This window comes from Euphorbia lathyris, chromosome 8, assembly GCF_963576675.1.
Source record: "Euphorbia lathyris chromosome 8, ddEupLath1.1, whole genome shotgun sequence".
NCBI lineage: Eukaryota > Viridiplantae > Streptophyta > Magnoliopsida > Malpighiales > Euphorbiaceae > Euphorbia > Euphorbia lathyris.
The window spans coordinates 78,904,493-78,919,666 of NC_088917.1; the positions used below are offsets into that span (position 1 = coordinate 78,904,493).

Here is a 15,174-nt window from a genome sequence, read left to right on the forward strand (position 1 = left end):
CATAAGTTGAAGGTGATGCACGTCAAGAAATATTTCTCATGCACATAGATATCCAAAATCACATAGGTTTATAATTATGTGTTACATCTCAATTGTTAAGTACAAAACAATGAGTTAATATTTAATTGTTCAATAAATTAATAATTAATTTTTAGAATTTAACGATTAAATCTTTAATAATTTTTTTGTAACAATGACAGAAATTGCAATATAATTTAGGGTTAATTTTGAAAAAATTCATCCCGTTTTAAGTTTTTACATATTGATACTTGTATTTTTTTTCCCTAAAACAGACAAACGACCTGACAGTGTTAAAAAAAATAGGATTTTAAGGATTTTTTTGTATCACTTTTTTAGTTTTTGACTTTCTTTCTCCTCCTCCTCGTCCTTCTTCTTCTTTTTTATGGAGTTCCATAAAATTCCTTCATTTCTAGAATTCCAAAACTAGAATTCCATTTCTAGATTTACAAATTTCTGAAATTCTAGAAAATGGACAAAAGAAAAAGGAGAGTCAAATTTTCTTTCTTCCTAAAATACCCTATACCACGTCAGTAATCTAACGGTGTCGAGTTTTTAACTTGATTTCGCTAATGATTCAAATCACATGGGTTGTTTTGGGAAAAAAATACACAGATACTGATCTGCGAAAACGTAAAACCACATATTTTTTTTAATTAAACCTATAATTTATGAGATTGAAGCTCAACTTGATAAGATATCAATCTTAAAACCATTAAAATACATTATTCAAACTCCAAAATATGGATTACAACTAGACCAATCACGTGAAAGATAGAAAATAAAAGTTCCATTACAAACCAAACCAATTATTTTTATAAACTAGTCCATATCAACCTAAAAGAGAAAGATTCTGATATTACATTGGAAGTGGATTAATGAACAATGACGTAATGTGTTCTTTCATGTTGTGTCCATAAGTAAATAAATCAGTCCCTTGGTAGAAAAGAATACTCATGCGACCATAGTTCAAAGTGTACTTGAGCAATATCCTTGGCACCATAGTTGGCTTCAACAAATCTTCATTCATTTCCTTCCATTTATTTTCAAGTATTTTTTTAATAGCTTTAATTGCCTCATCTTGTGACACACCATATTGTATAGTATAACAATCAACAGCTTTAGGAAATTCTCCTCTATTCGTCTCATCCTTCAAATATAAATTTTATCTTCATTCAATCAAAATATACAAATTTTATTAAAGCATATATTTCAAATTCATTCCTTCACATACATATGTGTGACACAATAACTAAATATAGTCTTAATATGTATTTAGTGCTTTAAGTTTGCCATAAAGGCCAAAATTTCACCCTCGAACATTGAAAATTAACTCTATAATTTTGATTAGAGTGACCAATTGACTTAATTAGTTTGTTTAAAGTGATCTATTGTCCTCTTAAAGTTATTTACAATAACTTGTTTTCTCTCTCATTTCGCTTAAAGTGATACGCTCATCAACTTATCTAAGTCTCCCATTATTTTCTGCATAGGACATAAAGGGTTATTTATGTTAGATATTAATACAAGATCTATTGTTGAGCCTTAACTATTAGTTTGAAATTTTAATTCAATAGGTTTCGTGACATATTATCAGAATCTCTTGACCAAACGGCTGAGAGTTTGAGTCTTGCCAAATTGGACAATATATTTTCATAGACTAAGTTTGAGAGGACTACTGATGTAGTCTTGTACTTTACATATCAATTTAAAGTTTTATGTAAAATAGTTCTTAGTATCGTTAACGATAATATTGTTGACAACAATTTAAAAATTATACTAATAATCTAACATACCGTTAATACTCCATCAATGTCATTCAGTAGACGAAGAGATAATGAGGAACCAACAGCAATTTCTGGATTATTTCGAATCCACGAAATTTCATTCATGCCCATATTTTTCACTCCAAGAACGAATGCTGCTGCAGTACCGTCATAACCGCCTGTGACTTTTCCAATTTTGATATACTCATCGAAGGAGGGTGCTTTTCTATATGTATTCCATATCCTCTCCAATTGGTAGCTTGTAGCTAATTCTTGTATCTGGTAATTAGTTCATTAATATATATATATATTTTTCATAAGTGCGGGTAATAAAAGCTGGGGTGAAGCACTAATCTCAACTACGTCGATACTAGAGATAAACAACCAAAAAAACCAAATACATTAAAATGGAAAAGTAGAAACAAAACTTTAAATCATAATGATTCAAAAAAAAAAAAAACTTTAAATCATAAAAAGAATATACTACTACCTTTATTTTTATGTTATTTTTATGTATATATATCATGTAGATTCCATGAAATATAGGTTCTTATATTTTTAAAAATAATTTTAATAACATTAAAAAAGAAAATTAAAAAATTGATCCTACTATATCTAACACCCTTTTATCACTTTATAAATGCTTATGCTTATTTCCGTCAAATGTACATTATTTATTTGAAATGAGTTATTAATGACTTTAAGTACATGATATCATTTACTTGTAGAAATTGAAAAACAAAATTGAGTTGTGAATTAAGGAGAAGTATGTTCAATTTAAACTGAATAGTAAATTTAAGTAGATTGTCCACCCTTATCCTAATTTAATAAATTTCTTGACCAAAGAGTGAAAAATAGAAAATTATTTGAAATATTATTTACGCTATATTAAACTTAGGAAAAAGTATAAAAATAAATTTTTTAGTTTGAGCTACAGTCACCATTAGATAAAGTAGGTCTGGCGTGTTTTGGTCAAATTGTCAAAGGATAATTTTGTCTTTTCATTTTTATTTTGAAAATTTGCTTTTTCTAATGGTGTTAACATTTTTTTACTATCTTGGTTACTTGTTTGCAAACTTTTAAATCACATATTTTATGTTTGAAAATGGCTCTAACCACAGAGTTTATTTATGTATTTTTCCTTTTTCTTTTTACTGGATGTATGTATTTTTTCCCGTAAACTTATAAATATATAATGTATATACCATTTCCTTGACAAAAGTAGCTTTGTAAGAGTATTCTTGAGTGTCCTTCTTCTCAATAAAATCAAATAAAACTCTGTAAAGAAATTTCATATACTCTGGTAGTTCATCAACCGCATCTATAGTAAACCTGAAATTAAAAAAAGAAAACATATAAATTATATTTTGATAATCGAGTTAGAGAGGCAAACTCAAAAATTTAAGATCCATATATTAAACACTTATAATATATATATATATATGAAAAGGTACAAATGTAAAAGCAAAGATTAGAGAGTTGTTACAAAATAATATTTTATTTTGAGTTAGATTATAATTTTCTTTCCGTATAATCAATATCGGATTCGATTCCATTCATAACACCTAAAATAAAGAGCAACTCTGAAAATTCTTCCCCATCAAAGTATAAGTTACGAAGATTACTTTTACCTTTGCAGTGCATCAGTGAGAATTCGAATTTCATCAATAGTACCATAAGAATCATAAGTATCATCCATTGTTGTCATCAATGCTACGAACTTGTATACAAGAATCCGAGCAATACTGTATTGCGGCTCAAAAACAGATCCGAGAGCCCACATATATGTCTCCACAAGTCTATCTCTTGCATAGGGAATGTTTTCAGCAATATTTAAATCATTCCACCACCTACAAAAATAATATATAAATATTTTTTATTTTGATCACAGACCTAAAGAAAAATTTGCAATAGGATATTTACTTACTTGGAAATTAAAGCTAACTCTTTTCTGTATAGTAATTGGAGTCCATTGTAATCCAACTTCGAAAATTTGAGAAGAGTTTCATCTGCAGGCTCATCTTCCTCGTAAAAAGATATATAATGTAAAGCATCAAGTCTTTCCATGGTGCGGTGGGATGGGTACATCAAACTATTCCTTATAAATTTCTGAAGATGGGGGCTTGAATTTTCAACTAAAATCGCAAGATGCTTCCTTGTGAAAGCAAGGGCTTCATCCAATATATCTTCCCCACGAATCGCCAAAAAACATGCTTCATACAAGCATAGAATACCTTTAACATCATTAGCAATTCCTTCCTTGAATTCTCCATCTCCATCTTTGAACTTTTCAAACACATCTAATTTTGTATGTTCATAATTAAGTCAAAATGTATTCCTTTCATATATATTAGTGTGTCCTTACAGATCTATCATTAATAACGTATAAAAAAATATTATTATATTTATACTTGGTATTTTGATGAAGAAGTACTTACCGCATGTCATTTTGTATCCATATTGCCTTAAGACTCGAAATAAATTTGCCAAAGTACCGAGATCATAGTCATTATCTTCCAAGAGTTTAGGAAGCATAGTGAAAATGCCATTGAGTTGTTCATCAATTTCATCCTCAAAGTGATAGGATACACCAAGACGACATAATAAGTTAATGAACTGAATATTAGTAGTTAACTCTTCTCTAGATTTAAATAACATATTCTTCACTTTAACTTTCATTACTTCCACCTCTTTCATGTGTGATTCCAATTCCTGCGAAATTAACATATGTAATATATGTCACACTATATAAAATATAATATAAGAACTTACTATTATATATGAGTATATTCTTACACTATTAATAGCTCTATAATTTATGGGTCATAAATGTAATTATCATAAACGAAAAGCATTAGATATATGTTGTAATACATACTTAATCTCTCAAATTTGTACTTAAATATCTAATGATCCTCAAACTTTCTAAGAGATGTTTTTTTCACCCAATTTATTTAAACAAATTTCTTTTTTCACCTTAACTTGCTTGAAACAATCTTTCTGCTATGTCAATTTGTTGATACTGGCAGTAGCTGTTCAATCAAATTGAGGGGTGAAAATAACATTTTAAATGTTTAAGAAATCATTAAAATTTTAGGTGCAAATGTAAAGGAAACTACATAGACTGGATAAGCTTAGATATATACTGAATCGTGTGGAGCAAGTGAAGCAAAAGTTTGACCCCAAACGCTGCGTGGAAGGTTTTTCAAACAACCACGAAGAATGTCTTGCTCTGGGGTTGTTGGTGTCTGAACTGCCATTTTTGCTGCTACTTTTTAGGGTATTAATCTGGTTTTAAGAATGGTATGAAAGATATTGGTTGGGTCATCTGTCATGCAATTTATAGAGAGAACTTAAACATAAAAAATTAAAACATGAAACCATGTGATGATAAATAAATAAACAAATAGCAATTTTAAAAGCATTGTTTTTTTATCGCTAGAGATTAGTTTATTAAGATATAGTGGAAAACGAAAATGCGCAACATGTGTTCCAAAACTAGACAACGAAAACTAAACACTTAAATGCAAAATAATTAAAAAGTACTACTAAATCGCGATTTTGAAGCCCCAAATAATGAATTTGGCCCAAAGATGGTAGGGTCATATTTTAGAGGGAAAATTACAAAACTGGTTAAATGGAGGCCCATTTATATATCTAACCCATTTACTCAACCTACTACATATCTTGACTGTTTTTGTGTGACTTTCTCATAATACCCCAAACCTTTCCCCTTTCCCCATACGCGAACGGTCACGCCCCCCTTCTCATTGGTTACGTGAAACGGTTGGCAGCTCTTCCATTAATGATTCCCAGACTTTTGATCTTCCTATCTTCCTTTAAATTGCACGAAATCTGCACCATTTCTCCAAATCACTATGTATTTCTCTTCTTCCTTTCTTCATCTCTTGATTCTTCATCTTCCTAATCCTAGAAAACAAAGTCATGGTTCTTCATCTTCATGTTCCTCCTCGTTACTTGGTTTCTTTCTTCTTGTTACCATCAAAGAAATGATTATTCTACGTTATTTCCATTGTTTTTCTCAGTTTATCATATTGTTATTGTCGCTTTTAAGGGTGAAAGGCACAAAAAATGTAAGTATCTACTGTTTTCTCTGCGTTTTTCTAGAAAATCACTTCTGCGTAGTCGATTTCGCGAAGTCTGCGGTGAGAAAGAGCCTAAAACGTGACGATCTACTTAGCGAATCGATTATTTCGCGAAGTCTGCGAGTAGAAAAGTTCATAATTTACACTCGCAGACTTCGCGAAAGCATGATATGCGACGTAGATCGTCACGTTTCAGATCTCGCAGACTTCGTGAAAGCATCGATTCGCTAAGTAAAATCATTATCTTCTATGCACATTAACATTCGCATGCTTCGCTTATCCTCATTTTGCGAAGCCAAATCGTCCTTTTTTCTGCCTAACACGATTAATTTTTTCTGAAGATGGTTGAATACATAACATCCCTTTCTGGAAGGCGGCGTACTAGGCCGCAGGGGAGATGACTTTCCTCCCTGTATAGGGATTAACTTCCCTTAAGATTGGCACATTCACTTTAAAGTGATTGGTTAGGAGATTGTGCTAATCTTAGTGTGCACCATAGTACACGTCCATCCCAAAAAGTGTGTACTTCCATTTACCATCCCAAGAAGTCTGGACTTCCAGTCCAGAGAGAAATTTCCATCCAAATTAGTCAGGTTCACTTTGAAGTGATTTGTTAGGAGTTTATTGTGGCAATCTTGTTGTAAATTTTGATAATGTTATGATTTTAGTGTTGTTATTGGGGCAATCTTGTTGTAAATTTTTATAATTTTATGATTTTAATGTTAGAATCAATTGTTGTTTGGCATTTTTTGTTATATACCACTTAGCGAATTTTGTTAAAAACACATCCAGACTTCGTATATGTTAATTAAAATCATCAACTAAACCAAACATTTGCTTCGCAAGCTTCGCATATGCTAGAATCTGCGAAGTCAGATGGGAGGGAGACATCCGCGCCGTAAATATTGAGGGTATTATGGGAAAGTCACATAAAAACAGTCTAGATATATATAGTAGGTTGAGTAAATGGGTTAAATATATAAATGAGCCTCCCATTAGATCCAGTTTTGTAATTTTTCCTACTTTATATAGGTGTTTGAACTGTTTGTCTGTTTCCAATCAAAATATGGTCCGAAAATGAAAAACTCTGACACTTTAAAACTTGAAAGAATTGATCGAATTGCTTGGCCTTTGACAGCATCAAAATCATAGCTCGATTTTCAATAGTTTCACGGGTATAATCAGTGACAATGATAAATGTTATTTTTGGATCTTAAGTACTAGTTTAAGCTGTTGATTAAATTAACTTTTTGATTGAATTGGACGTAGATTCGAATCCTGGTAACCATATTTATTAATTGAATTGATCAACAAATGGTAAGATATGTATGTGTTTTATACCACTACATCGATAACCCCTTCAGACGAAGGTTAAAAACCGTGGTGCCGATGAAAATAAAACTATTATGAGGGTCGCTGCCGTCCGATGATGCATCAAATGACGGTTGAGTTTTGCCATTTGAAATAATGTTATATGACTTCAGCCTATTTATTCTTTGTCATCTTAGGCACGTTAGGATGATGGTATATTTATTATCTCCCGTCAAGTCGATCACATTTGAATGACGACCTATTTAATAAATATGTCAAAAAATTTATTGAAAATTAGCTTCTTAATTTATTGTGATGGCAGTTTGCAAATTTAAATCTGTTTTTTTAACGTGTTTCTTATGACATACAGTTGTTAATCAATTATGTTAAAATATATTTATTAAAATGACAATTTTATTCATTATTTTTTTTATATTGATGTTAAGATAAAAAAAAATTAATTCAATATGGCTTATAAACCATTTACTAGTTTTTATTCCCTATGAATATGTATTAATCAAACCTCTCCTAAGTGTATTAATCAAACCTCTCCTAGGTGATGGGTACAGCTCAAAATGGAAAGGCTCAAATCATAAAATCAGAAAAATAAATATAAATTTTAAAAGCTAGCCCTAGCGATACGAAATTGTTAAATAATATGTATAGGTGAAATCAGAAAATACTACCCTTCAAATATGTTTGTTAATTCTACACCTGCAAAATTTAAATTTTTTAAAGTTAAAGGCTAGCGCTGTCTTTCGTTGAATTGCTGTGTATTGGTTATTAAGTAGATGACAATTAGAAATTAGGGTAAAATACATTAATATTATAATTAATTAAAAAATTACAACTAAACCTTTCCCTGCCAATTTATTTGGCAAGAGACCGCTCCTAAGACTCGAATCCGTGATCTCTTGGTCACACGACAACAACGTTTACCGTTGCGCCAAGGCTCGCCCACTATGATTTTATACTATAATTTAAAAAAATTAGACTTCAATTCATAAATCATAAACCCTAGAAAATATATTCTAGACTTCTAATTTATAAATTCTAATTCTTAAAATATATTAAAAGTACTGATTTTACTAGTTTGACATAATCCAAAATTATGACTTGACATAGTTATAAATAGTTCTTAAAAGATGAATTTCTATGTAAAACGCATTTATGCATAATTTGGAGAAGCAATACGACAAAACAATGCATTTATGCATAATTTGGAGAAGTGTCTAGCTGAAATGGCCCAAGTCATAAAGACTAACACAGAGGCTATGCAAAACGCGCATAGGGTGCCAACCATAGAGAACCGCATTGTTGATCTAACCGATGAGATAAATAAAATACTGGAGAAATATGTTTAGATTTTTTCACAAACATAAACCCAATAGAGAACGGGAGAGAAGGTAACCTCAAGTGAAAGATACATACCTCCTCGAGCCCGTGAGGAAAATTTGAGGTTTAAGGAACGTAGAGATCGCATTTCAAATGCACGTGGTGAGGAAAATAATACTCGTAATGTGGCAGCAATGGAAGAGGTCGTGAGTATAATGGTTCCTAAGTGTCAAATGCACGTGGTGAGGTAACGCACGACATGAATGATAGGCAACAGATCAGAAATATTGTGCAAGAAATCTATGGGTCAGCCATTAGGGAAGTATACCGTCCGGAATTTCAAAAACCATATCCAAGATGTTATGATATAATGTTTCCTTTCCCTCATAATTTCAGGATTCCAGATTTTACTCTCTTTTCAGGAGAAAGGGGACAATCTACCGTGGAACATATTGCACGTTTTACTTTGTAATGTAACGGACTGGGTGCTGAACTGAATTTTGACATGTTACGCTTACGTTTATTTCCTGGTTCACTTACAGGACCTTTTCATGGTACATTACACTATCATCGGAATCAATCGATGATTGGGGGGCAATGGAAAGATTCTTCCACGCTCAATTTTACCGAACCGAACCTGAGGTATGTGTGGTCGAATTATCACGAATGGTACAACGTCAAGGTGAGCATGTGGAAAGTTTCATTAGTAGATTTAAAAAGATGAGGCATCGTTGTAGATTTTTTTTGAGTAAATTAGACTACAGAGCAGCTTGAAGCAAGAAATCTCAACTAGGTCGGCACCCCAGACAAGTGAACCCCGATCCCGTATATTGAATAAATTGAATAACAAAATTACAAATGAAGGAATAAAATAAATTGGGTACTCAGGTGAAATGGAAGACACTCCGACCACCCAAGTTACAAAAATAAGAATCTAAGCAAAAGGAAGGGATCGCATCCCACCAAACTAAATCAGAAGCCGTTCTGCCATAGTTTGCTAATTCATCAGCTACTTGATTGCCTTTCCTATAGATGTGAGAGATTACAAAGATCATTTGCTCCAAATAAGATAAGCATTCCAGCCAGTCTTGACGGACCTGCCAAGGAACTGAAAGCGAGTGAGAACGGAAAAGCCCAACCACGTAAGAGGAATCACTCTCGAGCCAAATCTTGAACCAGCCCCGTTCAAACGCTGCTTTGACAGTGAAGATGGCGGCTCTCAATTCAGCCAAGAAAGTGTAACATGACGCCATAGGGAGAGCAAATGCCATCACAAACAGCCCCTGATTATCTCTAAAAATGCCTCCGCAACCCGTTGATCCACCTAGGACTGAGGCATCATTGTAGAATAAATATACCAGAAATTGAGTTTGTGAAAATCGCAAAAATTTGTAAGGCATTGATTTTCATGATTACTATGAGCTTGTGGAAAAACATGTTACCATTATTAATTATTTTAAATGGACTCTTTATTTTTATTTTGATAACACTTTTGAATTCATTTTTAATATGTCTTTACCATTAAAAAAAAAGTAGACTTATTTAATATTCATTTTTATTATATATTTACCATTAAAAAAAGAAGTAAACATGTTTAATTTTCTATTAGTTCAATGTTAATTTCTAAAAAAATGATAACATTTTTACCGTTTTAATGCGTTGGAGGCTAAAAAAAATTTGCCCAGCCCTAATGGGCTGGATTTTGAAAATTTACCGTCAACTGCACAGTTAATTTCGATTTTTTTTTTTGACGTTTTAAATTTTTTTTACTGATATGTTTGAGCCCCGGGTCATCCGGGGTCCTGATTCTGCCACTGGACATAATCATCTCATATTGGATAATGGACTCCAAAGGGAATTACCTCAACGTTAAATGAAGTTAAGAAATAAATTTAAAATAAACAGTTAGCTTTATATGACACCATATCTCAAATGCCTCAGTGACATCTGCATAAGAGATCTGTCCATTCAGTCACAATTTCGACCAAGTCTCCTGAAAGTGATGCAAGAAGAAATTAAACTAAAGCAGATACCAAAGACATTCACAGTTTACTATAAATCCTAAAGTCCATATAATTCTCATCATTAGTCCATATTATTGTTGGCAAAACAATAGTGTCATAAAAAATTGCTTTGGTAACTTTTGCTACCACCTCAAGAACCTTCGACTTTAATTGGTTTTTGCACAAAATCTAATTTCTCTAGGAAAGAAATCAAAATCGTACCTAAAGGGAAAAGAAAAGCTATAAATTCTATTGTGCAGAAGGAACTCCAAGTGGAGCTCTTAACTCAAAAATTAGTCTTCATTTCTTAAGTCGAGTTCTCCTTAATAATAATAAAAATTTGGGAAAATTATAAAATTGGTCAAATAGTAGGTCCATTTATATAATTAGACCAATTACTAGAGAAGTTAACATGTGTCTATTATGTTGGTAATACTTATGTTTGATGATTGGGAAATTATTCGGAGCACTAGGTCAACCTGGAAAATTGACCTATCTGCCGCCTTCGGCAGCCGCCACCCTCTTCTTCCTCCGCCTTCCTCCACCATGGAAGGATCTCCTGATGCACCTTTCGCCATAACCCACCTCTTCAACCAACCATCTTTTACGTTGTTATATACACAAATGTTAACATATATAAAAAAGAATGACTAAATGGGAGTTATAAATGAGATAGAGAACTAAACAAGATCATCAATTAAATTGTAGAACAATGATTCCATGTTTCCCAATCTTTTTGCAGGGACAATTTGTTGGATCAAATAAATAAACTTTCACAGATAACAGAGGAAGAGTATAATTGCTGGAAGAAAATTCTATTGCCTTACTACTTGTATTGATAGCTATTTGTAGATTACAGACATGACTCTTAGTAAACAACAATAACTCTCTATAAATACACTAAATACAGAAATGACTCTTGGACAATACACTGAACCAAATTAAAGACTATTAATTATAAGTTTATTATTTCAACACATCCCCTTAAACTTATAATTTTTTATCCCTTAGTAACACCAATAACAGTTTTTAATCTCCTAAATCTTCGAACTTCATTGTTATTGACATTTTCACTATACCCACGACCTTTTCACTCTAGCCGCAATCATACCCATTAGCATCTCCATCATTTTCTTCTTCCTCATCGTCTTCCTCATCATCATTCTCTGTACCATCATCATCACTATTATCAATGTCAACTCGTATTTTGGGTTTTAGATGAGGCACATAACTAGTGCACTTTCTACGTGAAATTGACACAATATTACTCATGTCAATGCCCTCCACTTCTTTCACTATTTCCTTTCTCTTTTCAACTTCCTTGATTTCTTTTGAAAATATCTCATTCAGCTCCTTCATTAGCTCGGTCTCAATTTTGATCTCAACATTTTTACCATACCCTGGTGTTAACTTCCTTTTCCTTGCATGTTTTTTAGTAGATAATTGAGAACAACTATCATTGGAGCCATTCTCGGTGCGTTCTGCATTGCAATTTTCCTTCGTTGCTTCTTCCATAAGCTTGCTTTGCTTCTTACCTAATGCTTTGATTTCTTTTTCAAACCTCTTCCTCTTTTTTGATACTTCCGAATTTTGTATATTTTGCTTTGCACTAGTTTTATTCTTTGGTTTTACTTCATCTTCGTCAGCCTCATCTTCCTCTAAAATTCGACAAAGACATACCATTGTAACTTCCTCATAATTGGCTTTAATATAGGAAGCTCTTTTCATCATGGCCTTGCTAATGCTGCTCTTACTTGGAACTTCTTTCTTCTTACTTACTAGATCAGTTTCTGGCAAAAGACCCATCACAGGATAATCTTCCATTTTCTCCTCATCATCTGATAATAACAGAACTATTTTATTCGGATTTTACCCCTATCTAGAGTCTTTAAGAGCATTTAATCCTCGTAAAAATCCTAATTTAACATATTGCTTACACTGTGTTTCTCTGCTAACCAAGGACGAAACCGATAGTTTTTTTTACCACCTTCATTTTATAAAGAAACTAATAGATTAGCTACCGGTTTCAAAATATTTTTTAACTTGACAACGGTGAGTAATGTACGGATTTCAACTATAATATTTCAAACTTTGTGCAAACGGTAAGCTTTTGAAATTTTATAAGTAAAAACTCTAAATTGGTATATTTTTTTAATAATTTTAATTTAACTTTAAACTTTAAACTTCATTATTTAATTTTATAAAATAGTTATTTGGACCTAACATATAAAATAGTATAAATTTAAACCTAATATTTCTAAAACAAATCAATTAGCCTAACGTCACCAAAAATTTAAAAAGACTGTTTTGTCAGTTATTTAACCGTCACTTTTGACCTTTCAAACTTCAATGATATCTAACATGTATTCATATATTCCTAATTAATGTGTTACTAATACAAGTACAAAAAAAACATCCTAAAATCTAATAACTAAGTTTGTCAATGTATAAGTTAATCATAAAAAAATGTTGTCAAAATGCTTAAAATATATATAGTGTTACTAATATAGTTACCAATAATTAACTCAAAATGTATGAAACTATTTCAATTTATCTATAAACTCGTTTGGAAGGTTTCAATGTGACAAATAAATAATAGTCAAAATGGTTTTTTAAATTTTCAGAAACATAAGGTTAAAATTGATTTTGCTTGGAAACGTTATAATTAAATATATAATTTTAAACCGTAAAAACCACAATTCAAACTGTAATGTGAGTATCAAGAAAATGTACAAACCCTAATTTCAAATATAAAAAATATAATTTCAAACTCATATTTAAAAAAATAAAAAATTTTAAACCGAATTAGATGTTTACTACTAACTAATTTTGCAAGGTAAGGTTTAACTAAGGATAAATAATTTATTAGTCTCATCATTTTACCTAACACATTATAAGGTGTCTATCATTTGTCACTGTTAACCATTTGGTAATTCTGTTTATTTTTTTAGATTTTTAACTGTTATATATGACTGTTGGCGATATTTTTGAAATATCCCAATTTTCAACCTTGATACGCGTTTGCGGGGATTAAAAATGGTAAAAATAATGCGGGCGTGCCAGAGAAGCTTGTTCTCAAAGGGTAAAATAGTAATTGAATAAATTAAATAAATAAAATGCGCCTAAATTACTTGAATTCTAAACGAAAAAACGATTGACGACTGTTACAAGGACTGTAAATAAAAACAATGGCAATGGGCCCCGACAATTGCCTATGCTAAAACACAAAAATTTAATTAGCCCCCAACAATTGCCCCCTATTTTATATGTAAAGGATTTGGAAAAAACTTTGCATATAAAATAAGTCTTTGAAAAATAACCCCCCAAACTTTCTAATATCAAACATTTGGCCCTAATTTCTTTCACATTTTCACTTACTCTTTCCTTCTCCTAATAGAACTCTCCCACCTAAACACTTCATCTTCTTCTCTTGTAACTCAAATACGTTTCTCCTTCTCTCAAAACAGTGAAAACCGAAAAACTCATCTAGCATCAAGGCAACACCATTCCAAGCTTCAAGACCAAGAATCAATCACAAATGGGTGAGTTCTTCTTCTTTTGTCTCTTTATTTACTCATTTTCCATGAAATTCCATAGTTTTAGAAGCTTGCACTTTTGAAGAAAAATGGCTATGGATACCCATTTCGGTTTTTGATAAACTCTTTGCTTTTTCTTGTGAATTTCTTGTGGAAATATGTGATTAGGCTTCTAGGATCATAGTGGGAAGCTAGAATTTGGTTTTGAATGTGTGTTTGATGGTTTTTTTTATTTCAATGTCTGTGAAAAATGGAGGTTCGGTTATGGGTATTTTCGGCTCGTAAAATCCGAAATTGAAGGTGCTCGTGGTGTTTAGATTATGTGTATGAGATTTAGGAACTGATTTGGAACCAAATGATTTGATAAAACTGATTTTGTCGATTTCTTCCATTGACGGCAGGAGCTCGACTAACGTTCCCCTGTTTTTCTTTTTTTTCTTTTTTTCCTTGCTTACCTCAATCTTCTCTTGTAATCATTTTTTATGATTCATTGATCAATCTTTGGTGAAAACGAACGCAAATGAATGATGATACAAGCTGTATTTTGACGAATTTCATTATATTTCTGATAGCTTCCTCGTCACGTGCTTGTATGGTTTCTCCCGGCTCATGGCTCGGAAAGAAGATGAAACTCACCGAGGTAAGATTTGTATGAACATTGATGTTGCAATTTCACAAATTATGTGATGGAAGTTTTTTTCCTTTTGATACTCTATTGAAATTTCTTTCTTCAATTTGCAGGACATGCTCATGTCGTATGGACCTACGGCTGAGTCCGATACACTGCTGCCTCCTCCGTTTTCGCTTGCAAGTGATCAGGATTTGGCTTTAAATGTCAATACTAGAGAGCTCCATTCAACCAAGAAGTCCCTCGTTTTCCCTCGCTACTTAGTGGAATGGTCTCGTTAATAAGATCAAAGGTACTTACTCAACTGCTTGGGAACGTATGGGTATCGCTGGTCGTATTTGTTGAAACACCTTTCCACATGATTTTGATTTGACAAAATTATTTAAGTAATTGATAAAAAAATATTCTAACACATTAAATTTATATGCTTTGATTTATTCATACTAATGTGTTTGTTCAATATTGAGTTTA

At 31.9% G+C, this 15,174-nt stretch overlaps 1 protein-coding gene across 1 annotated transcript; it reads right to left on the minus strand.

The window, feature by feature from the left end:
- Window positions 1–801: 801 nt before the first annotated feature.
- Window positions 802–5,044, minus strand: LOC136204012 (terpene synthase 5-like). The gene is made up of 7 exons (XM_065995214.1): window positions 4,931–5,044; window positions 4,223–4,496; window positions 3,712–4,084; window positions 3,416–3,634; window positions 2,990–3,116; window positions 1,815–2,063; window positions 802–1,168 (listed from the first exon to the last, which is right to left on the minus strand). The coding sequence occupies exons 1-7, from the start codon at window positions 5,042–5,044 to the stop codon at window positions 878–880; spliced, it is 1,647 nt and encodes a 548-aa protein (XP_065851286.1). The 3' UTR covers window positions 802–877.
- Window positions 5,045–15,174: the final 10,130 nt, after the last annotated feature.